The sequence below is a fragment of the Bufo gargarizans genome, chromosome 1 (assembly GCF_014858855.1).
Source record: "Bufo gargarizans isolate SCDJY-AF-19 chromosome 1, ASM1485885v1, whole genome shotgun sequence".
NCBI classification, from domain to species: domain Eukaryota; kingdom Metazoa; phylum Chordata; class Amphibia; order Anura; family Bufonidae; genus Bufo; species Bufo gargarizans.
The window spans coordinates 618,554,425-618,569,176 of NC_058080.1; the positions used below are offsets into that span (position 1 = coordinate 618,554,425).

The window sequence follows — 14,752 nt, forward strand, 5'->3', positions numbered from 1 at the left end:
CGAAAACCCACGAGCTTTCAGTACAGCGGCTTTAACAGCCATGCGGTTAAATGTAGCGATCCTAAATTCTGGTGGAAAAAACGGCGCCTGGAGGACCTGCTGTCCTCTTCGGGAGGAGGACAGCAGGTCCTCCCGAAGAGGAAGACGCCAAGGTTCATCGGCGAGAAGGGTGACTAGGGACACGTGCCACAACCTGCGTGGGGCCAAGATCTTCCAGAGGAGACGCAGAATGAGAGGAAGAGGCGGGAACACGTAAGGAAACGTGAACTAACTCCACGGGTTCACCAGCGCGTCGCATGCCAGGGCCATGGGGCCCCTGGACCACGTGACGAAGTCCTCAACCTTACTGTTGAAGCTTGAGGCTCCTTGAACAGAGAGATTTTCCAACACTCCCCCCCAACCCTTGAGGTTTGCGTCCTTCGTTAACACCTTCCAACTGAGAGGGAGGAACGAGTGACCCGACATCAACATTGGAGAGACCATCCACCATCTGAGGGTCCAGCTCACTGGGGCAAAATGACACATTAGCCAATCCAAGGAGGCTGGGGAGCGATTCCAGCTGGACAGAATGGCTTGCTAAAGCGTTCTGGTATAGAATTGAGCATAGGGAAGAATCTGCAGACGAACAGCAAATAGTTTTTCTGGAGGCAAGAACACCTTGGCCTGACAAGTGTCCAGTACCATACCCAGATAAGTCAACTGCTGCAATGGATAAAGACAAGACTTCTGCCTGTTCAGGATCCATCCGAAGCGCTTCAGGGTGTCTAGAACAATGTTCAAGCTGTCCGCCGTCCCCTTCACCAGGATATCGTCCAAGTAAGGAATCGCCACGATCCCCCCGGCATGGAGCAGGGCCATGACTGCTGCCAAAACCTTCGTAAAGACCCTTGGAGCCATGGCCAGGCCGAACGTGAGGGCCACAAACTGGTAGTAAAATGGACCCACTGCGAACCGGAGAAACCTCTGATGACTGACACATATGGGCACGTGAGGGTAAGCGTCCCTGATGTCTATCGAGTAGTGTTGAGCGAACTTGTGTTTTAAGCTCGGCGTCTAAAGTTCGGGTTCGGGTTATCAAAGAATTGCGTTATGGATTCTACTACCACAGACTATAACGGAATTTAGAATCCATAAAGCGATTCTTCGATAACCCAAACCCGAACTTAAAACACAAGTTCGCTCAACACTACTATCGAGGACAGGTACTCTCCCGGTTCAATGGACGCAATGACCGACCTCAGTGACTCCATCCGGAATCTGCGGACACGAAGGAAACGGTTGCGCGCCTTGAGGTCCAGAACGGGACGGACTGTTCCCTCTTTTTTGGGGAACCACAAAGAGATTATAGTAAAACCTCTGAAAACGGTCTTGCGCAGGAACCAGAACAATCACACCTTGCTGCAGCAGTGTGTGAATTGCCATAAAAAAAAGAATCTGCGGCTGGGGGAGAGGCCAGAGGAGATGAACGAAAAAAACGTGACGGAGGGGAGGACTTTAAATCCAGCCCTCTGCAATGACCTCTCTCACCCACACATCTGAGACGTGAGCCAGCCAAACATGTCGAAACACATGAAGCCGGCCACCCACCCGAATGGAGGCCGCTGAGAGCCGCCCGTCATGCAGCGGAGTTCTTAGGGTTAAAGGAATGAAGCCCTGTTGACGGAAATGCCAGGAATGGCGCGACTTGAAGGAAGGTTTGCGATTCCGATCTGTGGACCTGTTCTGTGGTAAATGGGTGCTCTTACCACCAGTAGCGTCCGAAATGATCTCATCCAGGCGCTTACCAAAAAGTCTGCCGGTAAAGGGGAGGGCCGTTAGTGTCCGCTTTGAAGCATTATCTGCCGCCCAGCAGGAGAGCCATAGGGTACGGCCAAAAGCCACCAACAGGGCTGACAAGCAAGCCATAAACCTGGCCGCGTCCAAAAATGCTTCACAAATATATGCGCTGGCATGCGAGAGCTGCAGGGCCACATCTGCAAGTTCCCTCGAGGGGACTCCTGGGTCAAGACCCTGACGTAAAATTACTTGCCCACTCTCTCATAGCCTTGCTCACCCATGTAGAGGCAAACACCGGCTGCAGTGCTGTGCCCACTGCTTCAAAGGCAGATTTTGCAAATGCTTTCAGCTTCTTATGTTTGATATCAGAAAAAGAAGCCCCATCCGCAACTAGCAAGGTAGTATGTTTAGTCAAGCGGGAAACTGGCGGGTCCACTATAGGTGGAGCCGACCATTTCTTAGTCAAATCCTCCGGAAAAGGATAAAGGACGTCCAAGCGTTTTGGCAACATGAAATGTTTATCAGGGAAATTCCACTCCTTGGAGAGAGAGGAATCAAACTCCTAGTGGCTGGGGAAACACTTGTGCAAATGACGGGACTTCATAAAAGGAAACACCTGGACTGGCAGATGATGGAGCTGTATCCTCAACCTGCCACGTCTCAATAACAGCAACCACCTAAAGCAGCTCCGATTCCTTCTCACTGTTTACCGCAGGCCCAGTGACGTCACGACTAGTATCACTGGCCTGGGCGCGGCTAAGCTCCGTTCCCTTGAATGGAGCTTAGCCCAGCTCAGGCCAGTTGATACAAGTCGTGACGTCACTCGGCCAGCGGTAAACTGCCTTCTCAAACAGCTGATCGGCGGAGTCCAGGGTGTCGGACCCCCGCCAATCAGATGCTGATGATCTATCCAAAGGATAGATCATCAGTTTAAACAAAGTGCAGAACCCCTTTAAACTGTCCACCATGGAGGATAGTTTGAGCAACTGACCCTCCAGTGAGACAACATCCTCATCTGACCCTCTCTCCTCAGAACATGCCTCTTCAGCTGAGGACACATCGGAGTGAGACTCTCTAGTAGGAAGAGGAATGCCGAGGAAATAGGAGACACAGACACCCTTTTGTGGGGGGATGTTCTGGCCCGTTTTGTGGGACAGCCGCAATGGGGACGCGCCCCATAATCCCCAGAGTCAGACTGGTCAGAGGACTGCCTTGCCGACAAACGCCCCTATAAAGCCACAATAGCTTTGTTGGTATAGGTGACATCCTGCACCACCCTAGACAGGGAAAGCACCCATTCCGGTTCTTCCGTAGCTTGGGCAGCGGGAAGCAACGGGTCCGGAGCCAAGCCACTTGATAGCGACGCAACACACGCAAAGCAGAGGGAGTCTGACTGAGAGGATGGAAATTTTGCGACAAGACGCACAGGCAAAATGGGTCCTAGGTTCAGACATAATGACACCCCCGGCACCCCGCCCCCAAAATGACTATGGCTCTCAGTGCCCACCCATCATCTCTGGCCCCACCCCCATGCTCGCCAGAACCAGGCCGGCATCCTTGGCCGTCTCAGACACTGGCCAGGGAAAAAATAAGCCATGGGGGGCCCTGCAGGAGCAGGCCACACAGAAGCCAGGGCCTCCATTAATAACGGCCCCGGGTGCCTCAGAACCGACATGCCAACCAGGAAGTGGCGCTCAGGAGCAAACTCCGCCCCCCTCCTCTCCCAGGTGCATTCAGGAGTACCCGCGGTGGAAACTGACGCCCCCAGTAGTAAGACCCAAACGAAGCCGGGCCTCAATTAACAATGGCCCCGGCGGCCTAAGGGAAGCGGCAATGTCCTCAACACAGAGGAGGATAACTCCGCCCCCTCCTCTCCCCGGAATTCAGGAAGACACCGCCAGACTAAAGAAGCCGCAGGAGGACGCGCTGCGGTGTGCAGCCACACAGTAGGAGCAGACGTGCATGCTGGCCCTGGAAGGCGAATGCCCGAGGTGCCATTTAACTTTTAAAGGTCTCTCATTGCTGCCCATAGTACAGGGCGACCACATGGGGACCATCATATGGGGGGAGGAAAGGGTACTGGAGGGGGGGGGGGGGCACTGTGGGCAGTCTCCTACTCACCTGTCCGAAGTCTTCTGCCCCCATGGCTCCAGCCGGATCACCACCTTCGGTATGCGCACCCTTGGTGAGGGACACTACACCGGAAACAGAGAGGACTTTTGCTGGGGCGGCCGTGGTCCTCCTTTTCTTCCAGATAGCGGGAACAAGCAGGGGGTTTGGGTGACCCCCTGGTCTCCCGTCTCCTGGTTGGGAGTCCAGGCAGTTTAAAAGATTGCCTAAAGCTTCCCGCTAGAAGGAAAAAAAAGAGACATTAGTAAACTAGCAGACCTGCAACGCAGAGAAGGTCTGCCTCCTACAGACATTAAGCTAAAACTGATTTAGCTTAGTCCCTGTAGGAAGGGTATAGCTGAAGATGGAGGAGCTTACACTTTGTGTGCTTAGTGTCCGCCTCCTAGTGGCAACAGCTATACCCATGGTCAAAGCCTGTGTCCCCCAATGAGACGGATGAGTAACGAGCCATTATAACTAATGAAATATATTTGGGAATATATTTATAATAAAAGTAATATTTAAGTATTTTCATTTTCTTAATTCCCGGAGAACCCCTTTAAAAAGAGGACTTGTCCCCACAAAATGCAATGCAATCGGAAAGCAGCTTGCTGTAGAGCAGGAGAAGCAGAGCAGAATGATTAGGTATGAGCTAATCGACTTCGGATTTGCATAAAACTTCGGTCCAATAATCTGTACAGTATTATAATGTATTGGCTCAGATGAGCGGAAGTTATTACTTTGTGAAGTCTCGTGTGACTTTGCGTAATACAGGTCCTTCTCAAAAAATTAGCATATTGTGATAAAGTTCATTATTTTCTGTAATGTACTGACAAACATTAGACTTTCATATATTTTAGATTCATTACACACCAACTGAAGAAGTTCAAGCCTTTTATTGTTTTAATATTGATGATTTTGGCATACAGCTCATGAAAACCCAAATTTCCTATCTCAAAAAATTAGCATATTTCATCCGACCAATAAAAGAAAAGTGTTTTTAATACAAAAAAAAGTCAACCTTCAAATAATTATGTTCAGTTATGCACTCAATACTTGGTCGAGAATCCTTTTGCAGAAATGACTGCTTCAATGCGGCGTGGCATGGAGGCAATCAGCCTGTGGCACTGCTGAGGTGTTATGGAGGCCCAGGATGCTTCGATAGCGGCCTTAAGCTCATCCAGAGTGTTGGGTCTTGCGTCTCTCAACTTTCTCTTCCCAATATCCCACAAATTCTCTATGGGGTTCAGGTCAGGAGAGTTGGCAGGCACATTGAGCACAGTAAAACCATGGTCAGTAAACCATTTACCAGTGGTTTTGGCACTGTGAGCAGGTGCCAGGTCGTGCTGAAAAATGAAATCTTCATCTCCATAAAGCTTTTCAGCAGATGGAAGCATGAAGTGCTCCAAAATCTCCTGATAGCTAGCTGCATTGACCCTGCCCTTGATAAAACACAGTGGACCAACACCAGCAGCTGACATGGCACCCCAGACCATCACTGACTGTGGGTACTTGACACTGGACTTCAGGCATTTTGGCATTTCCCTCTCCCCAGTCTTCCTCCAGACTCTGGCACCTTGATTTCCGAATGACATGCAACAGTCCAGTGCTGCTTCTCTGTAGCCCAGGTCAGGCGCTTCTGCCGCTGTTTCTGGTTCAAAAGTGGCTTGACCTGGGGAATGCGGCACCTCTAGCCCATTTCGTGCACACGCCTGTACACGGTGGCTCTGGATGTTTCTACTCCAGACTCAGTCCACTGCTTCTGCAGGTCCCCCAAGGTCTGGAATAGGTCCTTCTCCACAATCTTCCTCAGGGTCCGGTCACCTCTTCTCGTTGTGCAGCGTTTTCTGCCACACTTTTTCCTTCCCACAGACTTCCCACTGAGGTGCCTTGATACAGCACTCTGGGAACAGCCTATTCGTTCAGAAATTTCTTTCTGTGTCTTACCCTCTTGCTTGAGGGTGTCAATGATGGCCTTCTGGACAGGAGTCAGGTCGGCAGTCTTACCCATGATTGCGGTTTTAAGTAATGAACCAGGCTGGCAGTTTTTAAAAGCCTCAGGAATCTTTTGCAGGTGTTTAGAGTTAATTAGTTGATTCAGATGATTAGGTTAATAGCTCGTTTAGAGAACCTTTTCATGATATGCTAATTTTTTGAGATAGGAATTTTGGGTTTTCATGAGCTGTATGCCAAAATCATCAATATTAGAACAATAAAAGGCTTGAACTACTTCAGTTGGTGTGTAATGAATCTAAAATATATGAAAGTCTAATGTTTATCAGTACATTACAGAAAATAATGAACTTTATCACAATATGCTAATTTTTTGAGAAGGACCTGTACCTTTATAGATGAATTTTTATTGTAAAAAAAAAACATTTCCCAAACTCGGGTTCGGTTCCAAGTGGTACCTTGGAACCGAACCAGAGTTCTTGAAATTGTTTTTTTACAGTAAAAATTAATCTATGAAGTTATTACGCAAAGTCACACGAGACTTCACAAAGTAATAACTTCGGCTCATCTGAGACAATACATTCTAATACTGTACGGAGCGCTCGCTCCGTACAGTATTGGACTAAAGTTTTAGGCGAATTGATTTTGGATGTTTCATCCGAAGTTGATTCGCTCATCCCTAGTTTTGTGGGAAAAGATTCAGTAAAACCTGTAATTTATACATTTATATTTCTGCTTGTTTCACATCCTTTGAATACCCATCAGTACAAGAAGGAGTTATCAGTGACTGACAGCATTGTGTCTATGTGTGCATAAAAGATAGCTGTCAGTAATTGATAACCCCTCCCTCCTTTACTGATTCACAGGAAGTGGAAAAAGCAAAGATAAATGTAGATAAAAGTACAAGTTTTACTGACTCTTTTCCTACATAAGTATATATTAATCTGCTCGACTTATCCTGCTCTATAACATGGTGCTTTCAGATTGCATTCCATTTTGTGGTGACAGGACCTCTTTAAAGGGGTTTTCTGAGACCTTTATACTGATGACCTATCCTGTGGATCAGTAACTGATCGGTAGGCGTCCAACACCCAGGACCCCTGCCGATCAGCTGTTTGAGAAAGAAACTAGCGCTCGTAGTAACGCCATGGCCTTCTTTCAGCTTTTCCTAGGTCAGTGACAACACGTTCATCGGTCACATGGCCTAGGCGCAGCTCAGCCCGATTTGAGTGAATGGGTCTGAGCTGCGATACCAAGCACAGCCGTTATAAAATGTATAGCGCTGTGCTAGGTAAGCTGCGAGAAGGCCTTCTCAAACTGCTGATCGGCATGCATCCATGTTGTGTCAGACCCCCACTGATCAGATACTGATGATCTAGCTTTGATTTTATTTTTTCATATATAGAAAAAGTATGTTTAAACAGGGGTGATTAAAAAGGTAATCCCTTCCTAATCTGAACAGTCAAAGGATTGGCACAAGCACAAAACCTTACGCCACCCATTTCAAACCTACAGGAGTCCAAGAACCACAGATAAATTATTATTTGGCAGGGTCCTAAAACACCACAGATACCAACTTCCTAGACACCAGTGAAACTGGCAGTTATTTACGTAGACATTGCAATTGTTGACAAAGTTTAGACATTAATTAGTTTTACAGTTTTACAAGACTAAAATGTATAATCTAGATTACACTGTTTTGGCTGAGACATAACTTAGTAAGTAACTAAGTAAAGCACATACCGGCTCTCTAGGCGAATCTGGTAACCGACCGTTTGACCAATTTTCTCTCCCCTTTCAGAAGCAACCCTTTCAGCAACAGCAATTGCAGCCAATCGCCTCGGCTGAGTGCAGAAGATTCGACAAGCCATTCCATTTTTGTAGCAGTCATCAAGAAGAAACTGGGGAATCTTACAGATAAAATATAGATTTGCTATAAATATAATGTATGTTCATGCATAAACTCCTAATGGTGATTGGTCAATGATCACACAACCAGGTTGGTGCACCCTTTGTTTTGCAGCAGGGTATATGTTTAGTCAGGGTCACATCAATAGTGGGCGGCATCCGTTATAGTCTGCCACGGTAACTGTCATACAGATGCTGGATATCTTCCCGTAGTAGGTCATTCCAAATTCTTTCAACTAGGACCCACAGTTCAGCCAAGGTGGTTGTTGGCTGCTGTTCATGAGAGAGCTATCAACCCATCCAGTCCCAGGCATTATTGATGGGGGTAAAATCTGTCAATCAAGATTGGTGGAGGAGCTACTGAATACCGTGAAGGGCACATTGTGTAGCACTTCGATATGTCCAGAACATTGTGGAACCAATCCTACTGCCCTTTTAAGAGACATGGTGTTCCAACAAGATAATACCTGTTCACTAGGGCTGTATCGAGTAACTAAAAAAAAATAAAAAATCCTTGTTGCAAATTTTTTGCATCGAAGATTCGTTTGTACCAGGTGACCGCGGAGCGTGAGTGAAGCACTTGCTATTACTCACTGCTCCATGGTCTCCCGCCGGTCGGCACCGCGCTGTCCTCCTGACGTACACACATCATCAGGATGTAGTGCACGTAAGCGTGCACTATGACTTGACGCTGTGTGACATCAAGTCCCAGTGAGTCGGGTGAAGGAAACGATGGAAGAGCTGTGGAGTGTAGGCAGCGCTTCTAGCTGGAAAGGTAAGTATTGGGGACTGATGGCACTAGGGGAAGCTGACGGCATTGGGGATAGCTGATGGCACGGGAGAGGAACTGATGGGCATGGTGGCGGACTGATGTCATGGAGGGGGCTGATGGCACTGAGGACGACATGAGGGGGCTGGTGAGTTTTTATAAAGGAAAATGTTCTTTTAATCATTTTTTTCTTATTAGAGTACTTGAATAATCAGTATTGGGCTGAAACGATTCATCGATTTAAATCGATGTAATTGAGGCAAAAAGATCCTCGATGCAGTTTTTCAGCATCGAGGATTCATTTAAATCACATCAAGCGTGAGTGAAATGAAGCTTCTCACTCACCGCTCCATGGCCTCCCGTCGGCACTGCGCTGCAGGACCTTGCTTTCACACATCGTCAGCGCGCTGGCTAACGCTGTGTGTGATGTCAGGTCCCCAGTGCATGCTGGGATGAAGACGCGTCTCCTGCGGACTCCCAGCAGCGGCAGGGATGAAATGGTGGCACCTGTGATTTGGCATGGGGAAATGGGGGCACCTGTGATTTGGCATGTATAACGTTATGGGGGGGGGGGGGGAGGGGTTATTAGATTACTCGATTAATCATAAAAAATAATTGATAGAATACTCGATTACTAAAATAATCGATAGCTGCCGCCCTACTGCCCACACACTGCACACACTACATAATATGCTCTTCAGGGTATCCAGCAGCTCCCATGGCCAGCTTCATTGCTAGATCTCTCCCCCATCAAGAATGCCTGGAACTGGATTGAGTGATGGATCTCCCATGCAGAGCAGCCAACAACCACAAATTTTAACACCACACTGCAAAAAAAAAAAAAAAAAAAAAAAAAAAAAAAAAGGAAAATTGATATCCACAGCATGTGAATTTATGCAGAGGATATCCACTGTGGATTATACTTTTTGCAAGCACAGGGTGAAATGAAATCCATGGTAAGTCTGCAGCAAAATCAGCAGTGAAAAATCCTCTATAAGCGGCGCACCCTTAGTGTAACTTTCTGGGTGTTATTTCGGGGTGCACATACAAGATGATTATCAAGTTCATTCAGATTACAGCAAAAAACTATGTCAGATGGACTTACCTGGGTGGTTTTTCCTGAGCCCGTTTCTCCAACAATCAGAACAACTTTATTATCTTTAATAACCTGAACAATTTCCTCTCGCTTTTCAAATACAGGTAACGACTGACGAAAAGAGTCAAACTCCGATTCCCCTCTCTTCACTGGAACTTGGGAGATGCCATTGTTTAGTCGTCCACTGGTTTTGCTCATCTCACGGCTCTCTACAAAGGAAATTTTAACATAAATAAACCTAAATCTGGCAAATGTCATCATTTTTCAACAGTGATAGATTTGATGGCACTCCAATTCAGGAGTGTGGTTGACACGAGACGGTTCCCAAACTAACGTAAATAAAAGACTCCCGAAGTCCACTGGATTGCTTACAGTGCTGCATTCATTTATTAGGTGGATAGCCAGTCATCAGAGTACTAAAATACAAATAAAGGGGGTATTTATTAATCACAAATATACCTAAATGAGGTGTATTTCTGACAAGCATTGCGGCCAAAAAGGTTCTTTACACCGCAATCTGCAACTTCTCCCTGTTCACGCCAGGTCTAAAAAAGTGAGCGTGGCATGGGCAGAGAGGGGGCCGGGCCGGCAGGCCAGTCTCATTTACCATTTTCTACTCCCATTTTAGGCGTGGAAAATGGTCTAAAGTCAGAACTCTGGCGGATCCACCGCCAGGTATAGGGGTTATAAAGAGCGGTGTCTAATACGCCAGTCTTAATAAATGTGCCCCAAAGAGCAATCAAGGCTATGGTTTTCAAAGTAAGACATAGTGATCATAACAAACAATTACACGTTTATTATCATAATTGATATTGATATCCAGTCTCCAGGAGACATTTGCATTATACATGGAGGAAAAAAATAAAATAAAAGACTATAAAGTATACTGCTTATCCTGGTATTGTTCTCTGGAGTGGCAGGAAGAGTAAACTATGCCGAGAAGACTATTCAAAGCTATATTTTTTCATTGTATATCCAGTAGATAGTGGAACAGTGCATTAATGTGAATATTGCAGAACATCCCCTAATCGAGCTAAACATACAATGTATGTTAATAAATAACATACAGTGTATATAATGCATAATCCTGCATACCTAGATTAGCCACACTAGAGGGGATAAAGACAGCAAGGAATAGGTGGAAGCATAGCGCTGGAGAATCTGGGCTGATGCCCTATATGAAAGGCGCTGTAGAGTGCCGGGCAGTTGTTGTCTATGTAGCGCCAGAACAGGGGCTGTGGAACAGAAGGAGCTTGATCCCTCACTTCTGGGGCTTAATCCTACAGTTCCACATGAGTTCCTTGTCAAGCAAATGTCAATACTACTTTAAGTGTGTAACAGTTTTTTATGATCACTATGTCTTACTTTGAAACCCATAACCTTGATTGCTCTTTATATGTATTTTAACACACTGATGACTGGATAAATGATTGGATGTCCACCTATTAAATGAATACGGCACTTTAACCCCTCAAAGAACCTGGGATTTCCATTTTTGCGTTTTCGTTTTTCACTCCTCCTTCCCATAGCCCTAACTTTATTATTTTTCCATTCACATAGCCTTATAGCTTTTTGCGGGACATGTTGTACTTTCTAATGGCACCATTTACGGTTGCATACCATGTAGTAGGGAGCGGGGAAAAAAAATCCAAACGGGGTAGAATTGGGAAAAACCGCAATTCTGATAAAGGTTTTTATTTTATTTTTTTACGTTGTACATTATGCGGAAAAATTGACCTGTTATCTTCATTCTCCAGGTCAGTACGGTTCCAACGATAACACACTTGTATAATTTTTATTGCATTTTTATAATAAATAATAAAATGAAAATACCTTTGAGGAAAAATGTTTCTTTTTTTTCATAACCATATTCTGACCCCTATAACTTTTTTGTAGCTATGTGTACATGGCTGTGTGAGGGCTCATTTTAAGTGTGTGCGACGTTTTGATCACTTTTTATTAAAAAAAAAATATTGGGTAGTTGAAGTGACAAAAAATGGCAAATTGGCTGTTTATTTTTTAATTTATTGGTTACCTATTTTTATTTTAAGGAAAGGTCGGCGATTTGAACTTGAAAGTTTTTACAAATTTGTAAAAACTTTCTTTTTTATTCACCTTGGGTGACAATAATAACCATAGTATCAATACAAGGCTGCCACCTAGTGGCCTGTATTGATATATACGGTACATCTAATTGACTCTGAACCTGCTTGAGGCTTCGGTCAATTAGCGCAAGGTAACAGGTTCCCCAATCTCAGCCGGGGAAAGCTGTTACTGGATCGGAAGCACGCGACTTCCTGTTCCGGTCTGCGCAGATTTGACCACCGCATCTGAACGGTAAGATGAATGCAATCAGCCTTATGATGTGCTGCAGGTCTCTGCTATTTAAAATAGCAGAAACCCCGCGGCTAAGGCGCCCGCTGCACGTGTGAACGGGCGCCATGTTTAGGGATCGGACCCATGCCGTACAGCTACGTCATGGGTCCTTAAAGGGTTAAGCAATCCGCTGGAGTGCAGGAGTCTCTTATTTTTAACTTCTGAACACACGTGGTCCAAAGCCAATTCTCTCCAAATTAGCCATATGGACGTCATAGAGGGCTGTCACGTACTAAGGATTCTCCTGTAGTAGGAAGAACAGATCGCCGCTAGAAAAAGGAGTAGGTCCCAACCAAACATTACATTCTGACATTACTCATTTCAGACATACGACTGCAAGCTCAACATCTGCAGTACAGTAGCAATTCTAATGGTCAATTTTTGGTTCAATGATTGGATGCTTTATCAAGAAGAAAATGCAGAATATCATTGTGTATGTAGCATACAAAAAAATGAAAGATTTCATACAAAGGTCTATTGAGAGAATATGACAAACTAAATTTATCTCAAATAGAAAAATAAGCAAAAGTCTCAGAAGCAGAACTGTGCAATAGGATTAGTACATCAGTTTAAAGGGGTTGGCCACTTTCTGACAACTGTTGACCAATGGGTTTGTGAGATGATTATATGGCACTTACTAACATAGTCTTTGTTGAAATTCTGCACCATTTTCTATATTTCCTAAGGTATTCTCCCTTATATACAAAGTATTTTGTGTTGGCCACGCAAAAGTCCTGTCCATAAAATGGCTGCTGATGGAGGGTCATTTGACCACTGTACCTGCACTGAACTCCTAACAGGACAAGCACAGATGCAGGTGCAGTGTATTTGTAAATGAAGACCAGATCTCTCTCTCGCTTAGTTCATTGGTGGACACAGGACCGTGGTTATAGCTACTGCTGCTACTAGGAGGCGACACTAGGCTGATAATTGTTAGCTCCTCCATACCCCCTCCAGCCATGAGATCGCATATCAGTTTGTGCCCAAGCAGTAGGAGTAGGAAAAAAAACAAAAAAACAAACATACATGAAATAAACCAGAACACAACTAATGCTGGAAGGGCCGAACCAGACTGAGGACCCCACCGGCAAACAAACTGCTAGCACCTGCAGCAATAATGGAAAATAATGGGTGGGAGCTGTGTCCACCAATAAACTAAGCGAGAAAGATTTTACAGGTGAGTCCACAAAAATCTTGTTTTCTCACTCGTATCATTGGGGGACACAGGACCGTGGGACTTTCCCAAGCATTCCACCGGCGGGAAGAACACACCCCCATGGAGAACTGCCTCGCGGAAGCTTAAGACACTGCTGCCTGCAAGACCTTGCGGCCCAGCGCAGCGTCCGCTGATGCAAAAGTATGCACCTAGTAAAACTTTGTGAAAGTGTGCCAGGACGACCAAGTCGCTGCCTTGCACAGCTGTGAAGCTGAAGCCTGGTGGAAGCGAGCCCAAGACGCGCCCACCGCCCTGGTCGAGTGATCTGTGATACCGAGGGGCAGCGCCTTGCCCCGGGAGCGGTATGCCTCAGCTAGCGAATCCACCTAGCAATTGTCACCTTGGAGGCCTCCAAACCTTTGTGAGGACATTCAGGAGTAACGAACAAAGAGAAGGGATGTCCCGATACCATTTTTTTTAAGGTCGAGTACGAGTACCCATACTTTTTAGTACTCACCGACACCAATTACCAATTATAACAGTTTTAGGTAGTTTTGTAACAGCTGGAGGCAAACTGGTTGGGAAACACTGGCATATAAGGAGGGGAATGGGCATATGAAGGGAGAGAATGGGCATATGCCAGTGCTTCCCAACCAGCGTGCCTCCAGCTGTTGCAAAATTCCAACTCCCAGGATGCCCGGACAGCCTTTTGCTGTGCGGGCATGCTGGGAGGTGTAGTTTTTCAACACCTGGAGGCACACTGGTTGGGGATCACTATTATATGCCCATCCCCCCACACACCTTTATTTATTATTCACTTTTTGTCTGTTTTAAAATGAAATGGAGAGAAAATAACTGAATTTCTCCTCCATTTCATGCACCACCATACCCACCTAGCCTGCTGCAATCCTTCACCTACAGATGTGTCAGAGTACTGGGAGGAAGTGGCTTTAACTTCCTCCCAGTGCTAGGCAACCGCATAGGACTAGAAACACAAATGCACAGAATTCCCGCCCCCAAGCCGATCAGCTGGGCCACGCTGCCGTCCCCACGCTGATCGGCTGGGAGCAGCGCCACCACCGCCACCCGGAAGAGAAGATAGGGCCACGCCGCCGCAGCCGCCGCCCAGGAGAAGATGGGACACAAGGCTGCAGCCGCCGCCACAGCTGATCTGGGCCATGAGGTATCGGCGACATTTGTACGAGTACAAGTACTCATGCAAATGTCCGGTATCAATCCCGATACCGATACTGGTATCGGGACATCCCTAATAAAGAGTCCGTACGGCGGAAAGTGCTTGAGACGGATAAGTAAATCCTGAGAGCCATAACCACATCCAGCTGACAGCTCCCTAGTCTTTGTTGACAAGGAATGCAGAGACTACCTTCGGCTTAAAAGAAGGCATAGGTCGGAGCACCGCCTTATCTTGGTGCAGAATAAGGATGGGTTCCTTACAGGAAAGTGCTGCCAACTCCGAAATGCGCCTAATGGAAGTGATAGCCACCAGGAAAGCAACCTTCCAGGAGAGAATATGGAGGGGAACTGTGTTTAAAGGCTCAAATGGAGCCAATTGGAGGGAACCCAGAACCAGGTCCAAGTCCCAAGAAGG

The 14,752-nt window shown here is 46.3% G+C and overlaps 1 protein-coding gene across 6 annotated transcripts in view; it reads right to left on the reverse strand.

Moving 5' to 3' along the window:
- YTHDC2 (YTH domain containing 2) overlaps window positions 1-14,752 on the reverse strand; it is a 130,498-nt gene that overhangs the window by 98,709 nt on the left and 17,037 nt on the right. For all 6 annotated transcript variants that reach the window (XR_006387417.1, XM_044275923.1, XM_044275921.1 and 3 more), the window contains exons 6-7: window positions 9,621-9,820; window positions 7,582-7,748 (exon numbers count right to left, since the gene is read on the reverse strand). Coding sequence is in view for 5 of the 6 variants with exons in the window: in XM_044275923.1 (XP_044131858.1) it covers window positions 7,582-7,748; window positions 9,621-9,820 (367 nt within the window). In the remaining variant the exon portion in view is untranslated. The remainder of the gene's footprint in view (window positions 1-7,581; window positions 7,749-9,620; window positions 9,821-14,752) is intronic.